Source organism: Dreissena polymorpha, chromosome 15 (assembly GCF_020536995.1).
Source record: "Dreissena polymorpha isolate Duluth1 chromosome 15, UMN_Dpol_1.0, whole genome shotgun sequence".
Lineage (NCBI taxonomy): Eukaryota > Metazoa > Mollusca > Bivalvia > Myida > Dreissenidae > Dreissena > Dreissena polymorpha.
The window spans coordinates 19,985,882-20,003,920 of record NC_068369.1 but is presented as its reverse complement, the minus strand read 5'-3'; the positions used below and the strand labels follow the sequence as shown (position 1 = coordinate 20,003,920).

Here is an 18,039-nt window from a genome sequence, read left to right as displayed (position 1 = left end):
TTTTAGTCTAATCATTGAATACAAGTGGATCAATAATAAAAATACATGTTTTAAACTGCAAAGCATTTTTGAGTAGAATCATAAAAAACCATTATGAATAAATGTGTGTAAATATTAAAATTTTAAAATGACCGTGTTACTAAATGCAAGTTTTTTCAAATACTTTTCTCAACACAACGATACAAATTAAGGATCTACAACTTGTTTGATCGACGCCAAGCGTTGACTTCCAAGTACCACTGTAATGATCGCTTAATACTTAGTACCTATAAATAATAATGGGGAAATAATTCTGCCTTGTAAATGTCACGACAAGCATCACTTCCTCCCTCGCGATTGCACATTGATTGTGGCGATGTAAATTAAACATGATGTCACTGCCCAGTTCAGCCCGCTGTCTGTTCACACGTCTTAATGGGAGAACGAACGCACGCGACGTGGTGACGTCAAATGCGTCAACGAAATCTACAAAGCCCGTTAACTTAGTCATGATCGATTCAACAAATGATTTTACTGAATAAACAGAAACATTAAATTGTATTACTCGATTTGGCATTCGTATGAAATGCAAGCAATTTTATTTACAGTCAGGACATGACTTACATATTGCACAAGTATTTGTATGGACGATATGAACATATCATTTGGGCGCTCCGCGATGTTAATGAGAACATACTATTTATACTTATAACTATTGCAATTACTTATTATCACCTTTAAAGTTTAATATTTAAGTTTGAAATATTTTAAACAAAGTATACAACGATTCACACACACTTTATCTTAATAACAAACACTGATGTTTGGAAAGCTTTACGATTTGTTGAATCTTTTTCATAACAGGAAAAAGATTATTCGTGATATTTCCACTTTTTTTCGGGGAACATTAATATTAATATTATAATTCGCGTATGTTTTGCTGAATAGTAAATTTACAGTATATGTAAACGAGACTCTAGAGAATCCACGTGAATGTGAATAAATGTCTTACGAAGCTGGCATTCGTTGCATTTAAATACCACACTAAATAGGGAATAAAACAGAAACATCAATAAAGCATGGAAAGTTAAATCCAACTGATGTGCATTAAGGACGGATCAAGCACTCTTTAATTTCATTAATGTTTATACTTGAGCTGAAAAGAGAAAGGTCGACTTGAACTAGAGACCTGGCTGGCTCATGGTGCAACTGAAATCGGTGAAACGCCCAGATGCTAGTCGAAAGTGTTTGCCTTCGTCCTTGAGCAAGCTCGTGTTCAAACCAATGAAAAAGTGTGCCAAGAGCTGGTCAAATATAGTGAAACCATTAGCCGCAAGTTATTTGTGTATGCTGTACGGAAAACCAAATATTATGACGAGAGCCTGTCGCGACATTATTTGCGGTCTAGAAAATAGACGAAAGTTTCGATTTGTTAATTGAAATTATTATAAAAATGAACGTAATTATACATGTGCATTTTATTAAATGCTTATGTTTGTGCGTGATGAACATTCGATATCAACATTTTGTTCAAACACAGCAAATATTGTAATGATAAATAAATACCAAACGAAAAATATTATTTCAGAAATGAAAAATGCAGCAGTGATATAAATGAACACAAACCAGCGAGCCAACGAGCCTACGAGCCATAGGTTTTAAAAAGCAAAAAAAAAACAAATCTAAAAGATTTAGTGTAGGCTACTAAGGCCAAAATGATTTTTAACCTTGATATGGCTCTTCGGGTCAAAATGAGAAAGTTCTCTTTACTAAAAGGCATACCTTTTAAATTGTATTTTCATATCAGAAGACATGTCTTCACAGCTTTAAGTGAGATTCAAACATGTAACTTTTATAAAATATAATGTTCGCTACTGATATGTAAACGTGTCAAATATTAAAAACAAAACAAATTCAAATAAATTCAAATGCAACCAATAAAAACAACGCAAAACACACATGAAAATAAATTTCCCGGCTTAATGCCAATGACCGTTTGCACGGCGCATGTTTGACACTTGTTTGGCATGGAGTGGACAGAATTAGCAGTTTTCAGACACATCCTATAAACATATCCAGCGGAGTCTCGCGAAGTCCCGCGGAGACTAGGACAGTTCTGTTAGGATCTCTATTTATGGACTTGTCCATCAAAATTATTGGGCAATGGTAGAGGGGTCCGCATATTATACATGCCCGAGGCGGACGCTATTAGAGCGCCTGCGTGGTGGGGTTAAACACCACTATGTAATAACCGTGCAGCGATTTAACAAATGAGCATTTAAAGTTGGACATGATGACCAGTGCAAGGAATATATTTGAAAATTAGATGTTTATTTGTTAACCGTCCGCATAACAAGTCCATGCGTTACAGCTTAACGTAGTAAAATTCTTTCGATTTAAAAATGTGGTCATATTCATAACTGTTTAACATAAATTATTTGGTCGGTTAGCGTCAACATCGGGGCTCGAATTTGAATTTGTAAATGTATTACTTTAAATTTCTTGCTTTATAAATATTCACTATCATATATATATGATTTTCAAATTTTAAGACTATGTTCAGGGTTGCTTAAAATCAACGATAACTTTACTACGTTATAATTTTTACAACATTACATATTAATACGCGACGAAACAACCACGGTCAGATAAATATTTGAATTAAGTCGATTTGTATAATTATATAAAAGGCATTTTCATAAAATGTAATTTCATATGTCTTGCAAATAAAAGCAAGGACGTACGAAATTCTGTTCGCGCAATTTTTCGCCAGTGGTTTTCCGTTTAACAAATCTTGTGGTCCTTTGAACCGACCCACTAGTGTGAAATTGAACGAAATCAACATGTTTAATTGTTTTCCTTTCACACGTTCTTGCGTGGAAGACGTTTGTTAGGTTATAGAATGGACAGCTTTATACTTTGAAAAGGGAACCACGTTTTTGCACAGGTTTTATACAGCGACTGTTTGTTTTAAAATCCTGTGAATTTTGAGTGAAGTATTTGATGCAAATATTTGCTTAGACAGTCAATGTCTAATGCTCTGATTAAATATATTGTTGAACGAAGATTCACTTCCTTTTAAGTATTACGCGTTCGCTTGCATTAAGTTGTAATTTGATAATAATAATAATAATAAGAAGAAGAAGAAGAAGAATTATTATAATAATATATAATAGTAATAATAATGATAATGATAATAATAATCATAATAATAATAATTATTATTATTATTATCATAATAATAATAATAATAATAATAATAATAATAATAGTAATAATCATTTGTATTTTTATTGTTTTTATATATCTGCACTCATCATTTATTTTAAATTAAAACAAAATAAATAAATTAAATAAAAATTATGTTGTTATTAACAATACATTTTATATAGGACATTCAATAAGATTTTTGTTTTAATATTTATGATGACTGTAAGATAAATATATTTTATGCGCATTATTAATAATTTTTTTATCACTTTATCTTTACGGTACATTATTTTCTGTCGTTTTACTCTCTTCTGAGTATTAAGTTAACTTTAATAAGCGCGCTTATTTAATAGACGTCCAACAAGGACCCTGCCTGAAATGCTGATGGTAATTAGAAAGGTCGACACTTGAAAAAGCCTTAAGGACAGTGGCTTGATAACGGATTGTTTTCTTATAATCAGATAAATTCTAACAAAAACTGTTATTATTAGCGATCATGTAGATTGATATTTATCGTCTTTGAAGAAGAGAATATTGATACTGTTTTCGGCATCAAAGAAGAAACAGTCGGAATTGCGTGATTTTTCCATTCGATATAATTTGTAGTTTTTAATCTTAGATGGAATCGTTCGAAAAAGAATGCAATAAATTTTTACTTTTATTTATCGAATAATTCTTTTACCATATCAAACGAATGATATTTGACTGTTTCAATGCAAGTTTTTAATTACAAATGTATGTATTTTTCTTATCAACATACGGAAATGTTTATCATCTCCCCTTCTTTATGACAAACTCTTAATTCTGTATCCACCTATTTCCTTCCTTATTGCATTGAGAAATGCGAAATAGGTATAAAAAAACGACATCATATTCCTAACCCCGTTTTCTAATTAAATGTGTTTCAGTTTAATGTACATGGTAAAAATACATAAATGTCAAAAGGAAGATGCTGAGTTTTAACTTGTAAATCAGACGTTTATATTTAATTAGTGACAGTAATAAAGAAATTATTGTGCTGAAAACATTTGCCGGAAGTATTAACACTGAGTCTTAGCTATTTATGTTGTTAATTTTAAAACTGTATTGTTCAATTTGTTGTCAATATTAAATGCCAATAAAATAACAATTATTCTTCATATATTTTTTGGCGTAAACTAGAAGTTGTGTTCAATATACATATAATAAACCTCATTTGCCAAGTGTATACATATTGATAACTTTAGCCTATCCAAAAGATAACCTTTATTCGGATAAAGACTACCCAAGTCACATACCTTAACTAAATTTTATCCAAAAAGTATCCAGGGTGCAAGTGTTCGGATATCAATTTGTTTATACAATCGCTTACAAAAATATATCATAAAATTAAAGATAACTAAAAGTTATTTGCTGGACAAGATTTATCAAGATTTTTTCAATTGGCTGCTAACATTTATTAAAGTTAAATAATAACACTATTATTACCAAAAAATATTATTATTATTTGTATTGTTGTTGTTATTATTATTATTATTAGTCATGTTTATTATTATTATTATTATTATTATTATTATTATTATTATTATTATTATTATTATTATTATTATTATTATTACAAATATTTATTTTATCATTACATTTCAAAATTGACAGTAAGTAACATATTTTCTGAACACCTTTCTTAACTGGTAGGGTCAAGTGTCTTAAATGAAGTATCCCTTACAATCACATAAAATCCACATAAGAACTAATAAAAAGCAAAACAACTTTGCATTATACATACTTTGTTTACCGGGATTGCGTTTGATTTGCATCCACCGGAAGGGCTTACCGCCCAAACTCTGCGGCGAAGGGGACTCCGATTTCACCGGCGAAGGAGGCGTCATTTGCGAGAGGTAGCCAGTGTGATTCCCGTTGGGTATTGAGCAATGTCCCATTGTATCTATGCACGGGCTCCCGTACATCGGTCGCCCGCCACTCGGAGAGTGCGGTGGTATGCCGCCGTGGGTTACCTGACTGTCACAGGTGATCGCTGATAAGCCCGTGTAGGGATCCAAACAGTTCGACAACTGCCCATCCAAGTCCTGGTATCCATTACCTCGCACTAATCCCCGACCCATCATGGAATTATTCACATTTGTGTTGTAATTAATATTCTGATGATGAGAAACAACGTGTCCATTCACTAAAGCCAAGTCTACGTTTGTATGTCCATGTCCAATGCTTAAAGCGTCCGCGTCGTTCGCGTAATACCCATGCTGACCAGTGTCGATTGACCTGTTACTCATAGAGTAACCGTATAAAGATCCCTGCTCTGTCGCATTGACGTTATACCCAGTCCCGTACGAGTGGGCATCCAAATTACACAAAGTATAATCTCCTTCAGAATTCATCATCATAGATTGTTCTTGATAGTGTTCAACAATTGCTACTTTCTGTCAAGTGCTAAGACTTAAATTGCCTGTCTTTTCCTGAGATGAATCTGAAATAAATGAAGGTGAATTACGATGTGAAATTGACAACATTAGGAATGCCCACCGCAAACCACGTGCTGCATGACGACCAATCAGATCGATGCTCGGGGCTAGACCGATGAGAGTGAGGCCTGTGACAGATTGCGCGGTGACGTATTGCTTTAAGCATTTCAGTAATCACATAAACTTGAAAGTTTTACTTAAATCGCCTCGAGACACTCTGGAATACTTTTCGAGTCATATCAACGCAGAAAAACGAAATACTTGCCAGTTTTGTGAGGTTACTTGCTTCGAAACGTCCGAGCACAGTGAGTTATCCGAACACTATGTAGTCAACGGTAGAAAATGCGTCGATAATGACTGAGCGTTTACTTATTGAAAGATACTCTTTACCGATCCGCAATCATGCGTGGCTTCACTGACTGACAACCATGTTTTAATCGTTACCACATGATGGGTTTATAGACGCGTAATGTCAATTCACACGCTTAATACTATTTGAAGCGATTTTGATTAATACGACGTTTATTAAGTGGTCCTTTTCTACTGCCCATTACATGTAGCTGGGCCGTTTTTGTGCGCTTCATTGTTGGTGGAATATCGTTCTTTGCTTATACTGGCAATTGTATCTTTAATTATCTACTACGCTCTACGCTTTATAAACACTAAACATTATTACATTCATTTTAAGACATTAACTGACCTTTAATTAGAGCGGTGATAAATATTTATACAATAATTGAACACCCACAGACTACAAATATTGGGTTAAACAGCTGCTGTTGTCAGGTTTTAAAACAGATTATAAATATAAAATTTACGATAAATATAGTGCATATAGTGCATAGAAAGACCAGAGATGATCCTTAACCATTGGAATATGCTATTCTTATAAGACTAATGTACAGTAACAAGAAGTTCAGTATTGACGTTTTGCCTTGAGTGTCACTCCCCAACAGTGTATGATAATTTAGCCATACGTAGAATTTTCTGCAAGTTTAACATGCGCACTGCGTGATTTATGCTTTCATTAAAGCTTTCTTGCAATATTGCTTAGTTATTATAGATTATTAAGTTTTATGACAACTTGTTTGAGAAAGAATATTTATTGAATTAATACAATCAGTCGGATTTTTAAGACAAACTTCACTTTTTTTTATTACATTCGGACATATAATAAAATCCATGTTTTATTTATCGTCAACTATGAAGCATGACAGACTGAATATGTCATTAGAATTTATGCATTTTAACAATAAAACCATCATCATCGACAAACCGTCTCTGCCACATGTAAAGATATAAAAGCTGATGTCATTTAACAATTAAACCCAGATATAAAGTTTATAATATTTATTTTAATTGCAAAATGTAAAATAAATGCGTTTTTATAGACATTGCGTCGGCAAAACATTGAAACACTTACTAGCCGTATGAATAAAAAATAAAGCTATCATCAACTGATATGCAAACATTTTTCTCCGGCATTGCGAATGAACATCATAAACATGAATTTTCTTCTGTTTTTAACAGCCCATTTTATGTGTTTGAGAACGTTATTCATAACTACAGTGACAGTGAATTTTTATGTAAGATTGACATAATCGGACTATTTTTACCGAACATGTGACACAACACGCTTTTTTTTAAATCCGAGCCGAAAGTATCTCACGTTTAATACAACAATCGGGTCAGTCCTGACAATTACTTTGCTTTTTGATGATACCGATTTCATCGATATTTGTGCATTTTTTTAAGTTTTGCGTAGATCGCTTGTATTAAATGGAAAAACATATGAGTCACGTATCAGGTCAATTTCTTTTTTTCTTTAAGTTGTTAGAATTAAATACCCCTTAAGTGGATATGAACCTTGATTTTAACATTATTTTTCTGTCGTGTAAAAATTATTGTTCTGTTCTTTAAACATTATTTTTCTGTGGTGCAAATACTATTGTTCTGTTCTTTTAACATTAATTTTCTGTCGTGTAAAGATTATTGTTCTTTTCTTTTAACATTATTTTTCTGTTAAAAATATTTTTATTTTATTCTAATACGATGGACCCGATATAATGATTTCTTTGTTGTTTAAGGGTCTACACGCGCATAGGGTTATATTATGTTAGGACTTAAGGAAAACTCTTGTAGACATTCATTGGACAAACATACCGAACGTTGCGCTCTTCACATGCGCGTGTCTCAAATTGACTTCTCCAATACATTAAAACATTGTCTGTAATTCTTTTACACATCGTATACCCTAATCGACCAAAGCCATGCAGGAGAACAAAGCCGTTCTTCTACCGACAAAGTCCGCGCGGGTCGTATGCCACCTTGTAAAACTGAAACTTAAAGTGACTGTTCTCTTCAAAACTTGATTTACTCAAATTGCTTTACAATAAAATATAATCTAGAATATCATTTTGTTAAAACGTATTGATAGAAAGAACAGGGTGTCATTTCCTAAAATCTGTAAAACTTGCATCAAACTTCAATCTGGTGATGCTAAAAGATGCTAAGATTTGTATTTGCTTTATAATCGCAACTTAGATTTAAATAGCTTAAGTTACACAAATGCAATCCTCTTCTCTTCGTTTCTTCTTCGTTTCTCTCTCAGTCGTTTAAGTAGTCGTCGAAAGTCAACACAGTAGTGTTTCATCGACACATATAACGCCAGTTAAAAAGCCGATCGAAAAGGACATAATCAAACTACAAAACGTTAAAATCTATTACGACCTAAATTCATGTGTGTACATCAAAAAGAGAACAATCGACAAATGGTGAACAATGGTGTTGAAGTACACGTGGATGCCATTCTTAAAAAAAAACATACCAGTTATGACCCATTAGAAACTAATTTGATTATTTATTTAACAGGTATCGGTATTATTTACATGTATTATTTACAAAAAGTTGCCTTATTGAAGATACATGTTTCTAAGAGTTAATTTACAGCACCGTTTAATTATGAGTTCTTAGTTCTTAATAAATTTAATCTTATCTCTTCATTGGATTCCATGTTGTATGTATCGTGCCCGTAACGACATATTATTGATACACGACACACGACACACGATTTCCATGTAAAACTAGTATATAGTACGAGTGCCCCTGGGATTTACCCTTATGTGCTGAGCAAGAACTTGTGGTCCGTCTTTAAAGATTTATTCGTTATTGTTGATATTTCAGATGGACACGCCGGCTCTCTGTGCCAAGGCAACCGTGCGCTGCAGGTCTTCTAGAGCTTCCCTTGCGCTATGGTCTCCTCCGCACAGATCGGGCGCCTGAGGCCGTCGTGTAGTGAGACCTATTGAAATATTACATTGCAGATATTTGAATCCGCTAACTTTCTCAAAGAAATGTAAAAGCAATTTAATTCAAGTTACGTGAAATTTTCTGATTGATTTTTCGATTTTTCTCTTCGAAATAAGTTCATTAAACTGTATTAAGTCTTTGATTAGCTTGCTTGACAAATAAATAGAAAGGTCCCCATATGGTTTTAAAATACAGATTACAGCAAATGGGATTACATAAGAACACAGCCTACATATGGCCTTCAAAATATATTGTCTGGTCAGGCATTGGAACTACTGCGTTTTTTCAACTCAAGTAAATGTCATTACGTACTCAAAGCAGTTGTCCTCACATTTGTATACGTTACACTGCCCATTTTCATAGACCAATGCAGCGATTCTTAAAAATAATATTAATTGCAACACGACTTATCCATTAATACATTCGAGTATTACAAAATTTGCATTATTCAACTAAATCGTTAAGAGCTTATGTTTTTAAGTCAATTTAAGAAGAAAAAGTACTTTAAAGGAACAATTTAACTGTAGCTGTTTTTCATGTTGCTTCTCCTTTTCTGACTCATACAAAACATATCACTCCTTATCTACAGTGAAAATTCACTAACCTTTACTGAATATTGTTCAATCAACATTTAGAAAACAAACGTCGAGCAAACATTTAACCCTACCTTCCATCCAAAAGGTTCACCCTGCAAGGCGTTGGTTCTCCCATGCGGCTTTTTTTATTAACCTTTATTAATATGTTTCAATCAACATTTAGGAAACACACGTCGATCAAACATTTAACCCTACCTTCAATCCAAAAGAATCACCCTGCAAGGCGCTGTTTCTCCAAAAACGGCTCTTTTTGTCCCTTACGATAGAGTGTGCGGCGTGTTTTAACCCATTTATGCCTAGCGTCTAGAAAAAAGACCTTAGCAAACAGCGTAGACCCAGATGAGACGCCGCATGATGCGGCGTCTCATAAGAGTCTGCGCTTTTTGCTTAATGGAATTTCTGTAAGAAATATGCTAAATACAGAAATAAGTATACTAGACATCCCTTATTTTGGAAATATATTGATCCAATTTAGAATGATGGGAGAGTCAACTAGGCATAAATGGGTTAAAATGTGCAGACATGATACATACGCCAACGAAAAATTTTCAAATGGTTTTCAGGGCTTATTTATACGAAAATACTTGCATACTTTGACGTTAAGAATATGAGTCGTGTTCTGAGAAAACTGGTCATAATGCATGTGCGGAAAGTGTCATCCCAGATTAGCCTGTGCAGTCCTTAATGGGAGTTTTGCTAAGACGAGACTTCATTTAAACGCAAATTGTCATAAAAGCGGAAATTGTCTTCCCTGATTAGCCTGTGCGAACTGCACATGCTAATCTGGGACGACAGTTTACGCACATGCATTAAGCCCAGTTTTCTCAGAACGCGAGTCATATGCATATGAAATTGTAACATTACTTTTTGATTGTCTACAATATGTCGCTTTAGTTGAGAGAATGTAAAGATTGTCACATTATAATGATGAACTCGTTCAGCAATCATGGGGGATGAGCCTCTATGGCATAATGGTTTTCGACCGTACCATGTACATATAGACGAGACTGGCAATATTTAAACAACCACATATTATTGCAAATTGTAATGTTGTTTAATATTCTGTTTAGAAGTTTTTGTAAACAAAACTGCAATTAAATAAATTGAGACATTAATGTAAACGCTCGTTGAGTTTTTTGAAACATAAGTCATTATTTCACACCACCGCTTGAATGATGGATGGCTCTTTAATCAATCAAGTAAACTTCAAACTGTAGATTTTTTTTCGCAACTCGGTGTCTGAGCCGTTATATAATAAAAACATATATTTTAACAAATTTATATTGAGGCTTCATGCAAAGAGGTTGAGAGATGTAAGACGACGAAGCCAATCAATCATTTTGATCTTGTATATTTTTGGTGATGTATTTGGCCTTTTACTATTTTGCGTTGATAAGTCTATAATGTAAAAGTGAAAATGCGAAGATTGTTCGAATTAATTCTTTTTTGCAAATTCATTTATTCGATGTTCATTATAACAATTCAACACTATTAGTGTTTAATTAAGTACAATTATATATGGCGAATGTTATAATAGCTTTGGAAATCTTGCGGTGTTTTAATGATTGTGCTGCTACTGCTGCTGCTGCTTATGATGATGGTAAAAATAATAATAATAAAAAAATATTATTATATTATTAAAAATAATAATATTATAATGATAATAGAAAATAATAATTATTACATATTATAAAATATAAACAAAACTTAGCTAAAACTATTGACTTAACATTTACGTAATATTGTGACAGCCATAAACAAATAATTAAAATGACATCAACATGACTTAATAGAATAGGAAAATACCCATAAATCACTCGCATCAACTGGACAGGCCGTGTTGCAATGGACTGATATACAACGTGACACCTCGTGTCAGGGAGACGTTTAATTGTCATTTAATACATTTGTAGTAATAATGTGGTACTAATATACTGCGATTGACATGACAGTTCTCTCACAAATACTGGGGGCGTATAAAACAAGGTATAGGTCTTGCGCCTTGATATTACTGAAGTCGTGTGTAAATCATAACAAACCCTGGGGTATAAAATTGTTAAAATGTAGAATAATAAGTTAATGCAACTCATACTCTAATATAAATAATAATAATAACAACAACAACAACAACAACAACAACACTACTACTACTACTACTACTACTACTACTACTACTACTACTACTACTACTACTACTACTACTACTACTACTACTAATAATAATAATAATAATAATAATAATAATATAATGATAATCATGGTAATAATAATAATAATAATAATAATTATAATAATAATAATAATAATGATGATAATGATGATAATAATAATAATAATAATAATAATAATACTAGTAGTACTTCATTAATACCGTAATAAAGGTCGTTGGTGCCTAGAACATTTTATATTTAATTTATTAATTCCGTGTTCATTTACACATGAACAGCGGTGTGTTTGTTGGTTATGTTGACAATGGTCCGAACGATAGGAACAAAAGCCATATTCATTTTATAATGGTGCTAAATCTACTTTTACTCAACACGATTCGGCAATTATAACAGTAGAATCAACAATAAAAAGATACTCGAACAAAAGTGATTGTGATTGATGACATATAACAAAGCGTGTTTATGTGTTTGCACATCTTTTTAACGCTCTTTTTAATAAACTTGTTGTGTGTTCATGTAAGAAGTATCATTCCGAAATATGCATAAAATGATGACTCCGTGTTCTAAATTAACGCTGATCATAAAAATTAATATTTAACTCATGATAGATCTACCAAAGGGACGACGATAAAATTACTTTACTTACATATCGTTACATCAACAGAAAAATATATTGTTACTATAGATAGCAACACATTGACGGCTAGAGCGGGCCGTTACTCGTATCCGGTGGGTCAATATGATCATATAGGCCCTGGGCTGACATTCATATCTGAAAAGAATAGGATCGCGCGAACTAAACTGAACGAATTCCAAAGTCAGTGTTCACACACGGTTATAACAGTTCAACGGCTAGTCAACGAAAACAGTCAAACCAATATAACAAAACGTTTAACACAATTGGAATGATGTAAACATCGATTAAAACTGAAACTGTAGTAAAGATCGATGGCGCTTTTTGAGCTTCACAATGAATCATCAAACGAAATTAAATGAATGATACGCTTACCTCTATGACAACCTTAATCCAACTCTTACAAGAAAAAAATACAACGATATGCACGTCAATATTCCGTTCATACGTCCATGAATATGAATAAAACAACACAATTTTTTGGAAGAGTTTGTATTGACTGCTAACCAGTCTGACCAAAACACGATTTACAAAACACAATAACTGGTCAGAGCGATTAAATTTATTCCTATTAAAATCTTTAAACACTAGTCATACACGCACAATCCGAAATACGCGTTGGGTTCGCTCGATGATTACTTTTAAAAAACAGGAACGAATTGTTGTCACGAATATCAAGAAAGTCTTGCTTTAACTGGTATGTTTCGTCACAGATTAAACGTCACAAGAAATACGTCATATGCGTACTCAGTTGAATGAAAATAAAAGAACGAAGTTAAATATTGTTCTGAAAATACTTTTATTAAAGGAACACAATATGATGATTTGTAATGTAAACGATAACAATGCGCCAGAACTGGACCGGTAATCGTAAATCGACTAGCTGATATTGTAACGACCCGAGAGCCAATTGGCCAGTAACTGATAACTGCCTTATTTAAAGATTAAGAGATTTATGACCCACAGCACATATATGTGTCAGGGCCGGGAATCGAGCCAACGCGATCTTCGGATGCGTTGTACAGAGCTCTAGCCGACCCGGTCCACTTGTTTATTTGATGCGGAGTGATACAATTCCTATATGTTTATTTGTATTTGAATGTCTTTTCAATTACAGTAATTCATCAACAAGAAGTGGAGATACCCCGCATTAAATGTTATTTGTACCATAAATATTCACATATACTATTTGTATTATATAATCACAGTTGAAACTTTACAATTAATCATTTTTTAAAGGCCTTACCGCTGTAATCCGACCGACATAAGTCGTTTTGAGAAATGTTTTCTAGCAGAAAAACAACCAGGCATTGGACCTGGGCATCTTGGTACAGACTGTATTTAAAATCAAGAAAAATTTCAAACCGATGTTGCGCTTATCCTTTTCCAACATGTTTTTTCAAGGCCACCTTACCAATTAAGTTACGTTTAATTTCGGATAAAGAATAGAAGAAAACGATTTATAACTTTTATTAATTAGGTTAAAAACACACTTCCATCATGCTTCTATTTGTCCAAACCGCAGGGTCAAGGTAAATGTATGCATCGCTATCGCTCGTATCAAGACGGCTAAAACATATGACCACCCTAGATATTTTGTCTACAGGTAGGGTCAGTACAAGCCCTTACTAAATACGTAGAAATCTACGGACGGCGCATTTATTGAAATTCAACATGGTACAGGGACGCTTATGTGTTTATATAAACTGTCACATTTTGTTCATATGGTCATAATGCAGACTTCCTACTTTTAGAAGAAAAGACAAAGAACTGTAAAAATGGTGGCTTCATGTTTTAAGAATAAACACACTGGAACAAATTTATGATGGGATGCATAATCAGCTAGCTTGCACTATAATCATAATGGCAAACTGTGTTTTATAATCACTTAGTTGACCGCTGTAAGAAGTACATCTTGTGTTTTAATTACACACTATACAGATATACTTAATAATTAATTAATTAATATATATTTGCCTGGTATATTTTTGGCAAACACGGGAGTTTAATATTCAAAAATGAACACCATTGCTTCGGTCGACAACTTCACAGGAAGCACCGCTTTGTATAAAATATGCAATTTACGCAATAGCAATTATTGCCCTGATATCGAAATATTTATACACATCAATCGCAAAAAATGATAAAAAATTATTTATGAGCAGTGTCAATGGGGCTACAAAGATATGTGATATTAAGACTAAAACACAATAAAAGAGTAATCGTAAGTATTTTAATACATGTAATTATATATTACAATATAAAATTTGCTGTTGAATATCTATTTGAAATTGTATACAAACGATTAAAACAGAGTTTAAACGTTGCAGTATTTTTTAAAAAGGTCATACGATTTTTTTTTCAGCAAATATGGATACACATGTCATGTGACTCTTGTCACAAATGCTTAGTTTCTTAATAAATAGTGTACCTACCTGTGTTTATTTTCCATTCTAACACGGCACGCGACTTATTTTCTAAAGACAAAGAAGGAAATCAAGCGTGGGTTATTCTGCAATAACTTATGGGCGGAGCTTAATGTTTCGAAAATAGTTCCGAATAAATAAAGAAAATGTTGCAGTAAAATGCACGAGCTAAAACCCGCTCTAAAAGAAATGTAATAAACGTAGCATGTATACAAGTGTAATGTAACAACAAATTGTATATTTGGTGATAAGTGGCATAACCACGCCTACAAAGAATGCTATTTGTTAGGAAACGTAATTCAGAAAACATTTATAGCGTGTCAGCTTTTCAGTAGCATCAATACACGGACGTCATTAAGTTTCTACGATTGTTGTTTTCAATGAAAGTGACGTCATTTGCAAAATATTTATGAATGAAAATGACGTCATATGTTTGTAAAATTCAATGACGTCACTTAATAGTGAACTTAGTACTAAAAAGGGCGAGGTATTGAACAATATAGTTCACGTCCTAAAGCTTGAACCAAATCAATCAGAATCGTGTTAGAATCGAAATAATATTTTTATATGATGGTTTGTTGTCGAATCACCCACAGTAAGTTGTATAGATGCGTGTGCTGCGCACTCGTGATTTTATTCCTACGCATCTATACTCCTTACTGTGGGTTATTCGACAACAAACCATGATAGAAAAATATTATTTCTTAAATCCGCCATTCAAACCATATTGCATTCCGATTTGGATTCAAAGCATCATTGGCTGTGGCTATTCTTTCTTTTATTTTCTGCTTAGATTCATTTTGAATTAATACCTTTTCGGGCGTTTAACCCAATATTTTTAAGTAGTTTACGCCAATCATGAACAATACATTTTACATTTAAACACACAAAACATCAATGCCACAGAGCAAAAACAACTGCCCATATTATATTAAACATTAAAATAAATGACGTTTGAATTACCACAAATAATAAATCGTGATGTGTAATTATTTGTGTATCCGCATTTGCTTTTAACAGTTGTAATATGATTGGAAGCCATGTAAGAATGTAAAATGACATGCAGTTTTTCTCCTATATCATTGTGTAAACACACAAAAAATAAACAATAAGAAATACGATATTTGTGGTTACTACTACTACGATCGACGTTTCAAGAGAAAATCTTAAAAACAAATATATTCACATATTTTATTGAGCGTTAATCAAAACGAGATATGTGAGTTAATACCCATTTATCAAAGTATAAAAGTTAATCGTACGTAAGAGAGTATATATGGGCGTTTAAAATAATATTGCATATTTCACTTTCAGTTGCTATTCTTTAAGTACATTTAGGACATGCATGTATGAACGATATAAACTTATAATAATCATAAAAAGAAATGGTCGTTACAGAGGATTGTTGAAAGAGTTTAGTATTTTACAAAAAATACATTAAATGAATTTAATTACAAAACTGTATTATTTGGAACTGCTTGTAATGTAAAAGCTAGGAACAAGTTACAAGTTAAAATACAAAAATGTGTATGCCCTCGCTTTCGAACCCAGGCACTCTAGAAACAAAAAAAATAGCACGATATTACTCTACCCCACAGGACTTTGAACAAAAAAGGTAGTCTTTACCCTACGTATGTATTCCACGTTTTTGCTAAATTGTCGCTAAAAAGATAAAAACACTGTGCATTTTTTTCGATCACATTGTTGATTATCATTAGAGAACATTTTATGTTTTTGGAAAAAAACCCACAATTGTTTTTAGTCAGGAGTGTTATTTTGTTTGTTTGAATATATTGCGTAATTATTTTTTAATCTATGACTTTTTAAAATTTATATTTGTATGAACTAAGTACATGTTCTTTAAAATAGAGCGGGTAAAGTAATCAATCGGCCTCCATGTTTTTTTAAACACGAGATGGTTACATGTTCACATACGTGTTCATTCTACCAGAGCACTTAATGCCAATAAATTGCTTCGGATGCACACTGGGACCGGTCAATATCGCAACGAAATCCCAGTAATATTACTACGGTCTTATAGATTAACTGGTTACAGGATCATGCAGTGGCTCATACAGAAAAGTACAATGACGATTCTCGATGAGTTAATCTTGATAAAAGGCAACCTTACAAGTGAAGAGATTACAACACATCGTAATGGTGCGTCAATACCACTACTGTTCAGTGCATTTTACGTTTAATAATATTGACAAAATGCAGATTTAAATCATTTCAAAGGACAATTACTGGCAACAGGTACATTCTTCGCAACTATGTGCATGTGAACAGTGATGAAACCTTTCACAAAGTCAATGGCACTCATGAATTTTTATAACGTATTTGTAAAATATAAATGCATTATGCAAACATGAAAATTCAATCTATTAAAATAGAAAAGTAAAAAATAATATCAAAATATTTTCTAAACATGCTTGACTTATTTATAGCAAGCTGTGGTCGAACCGCAAAATGGTGAATTTTAGTCAATTGAAGTGATAACATTAAGAGAGCAGGGGGCTGCTGCAAAGGTTAATGCATTCTCGTTGACATTTCACGTCAGTGCGTCCCTGCAGGAATTCTAGCCCATAAGGAAATACGCTTATTCTGCTGGAAAAACAGTTGTATTTAAAGCTGGAAAATATCCACTCCATCGCCAAATTGACTGGGTTAATTTAATTTTCACTGCATTGAATCCTCTCACCATTTTCCACCACAGGACCGTATGCCGCTTTGTTGTTTACTACAACGCGTGAATGTTTGCTATAAACATTAGATACGATTCGCGACATGAGATCGGTGTTGAACCTCGCATATAAAGCAGTCAGGTGAGGACACGTTCGCTTTCCTTTCGATTATATACATGGTAACGGTAATTCATAAAAACCAGACGTGTATTCCATATGTTGCTATTTGTGAAAACGTAAATATTTTACAAAATAAAAACTGGATTGAAGTTTTAATCTTAAAGAACAGTTTATAATACATTTCAAAAATTTTCCGCAGAAGAAAGCTGGTGTAATTCGACACAAATTCAACCGTGATGAAAAACTACAGCATATCGTCGGAAACTTACATATGATCCATTCCGTTAACAACTATCGGGGCACACCGTTGGTATAAAAAGTATGTTCAATTCAAACTAGTTGTCAATCAAATAAAGGCAATTCAAAAAGACAGTAATTAATGTATGATCAATATATGTTTTTGTTTAAAATACTAACTATTAAGAAAAAAGTAATGGTTCTTAACCACGACCGA

General features: G+C 32.9%; 1 protein-coding gene across 1 annotated transcript in view; it reads right to left on the bottom strand.

The window, feature by feature from the left end:
- LOC127860984 (homeobox protein Hox-B1b-like) overlaps positions 1–12,991 on the bottom strand; it is a 32,458-nt gene extending 19,467 nt beyond the window's left edge. The window contains exons 1-2 of the mRNA XM_052399315.1: positions 12,731–12,991; positions 4,955–5,653 (exon numbers count right to left, since the gene is read on the bottom strand). Coding sequence (XP_052255275.1) covers positions 4,955–5,570 — 616 coding nt within the window. The 5' untranslated portion in view covers positions 5,571–5,653; positions 12,731–12,991. The remainder of the gene's footprint in view (positions 1–4,954; positions 5,654–12,730) is intronic.
- Between the last annotated feature and the right edge of the window lie 5,048 nt (positions 12,992–18,039).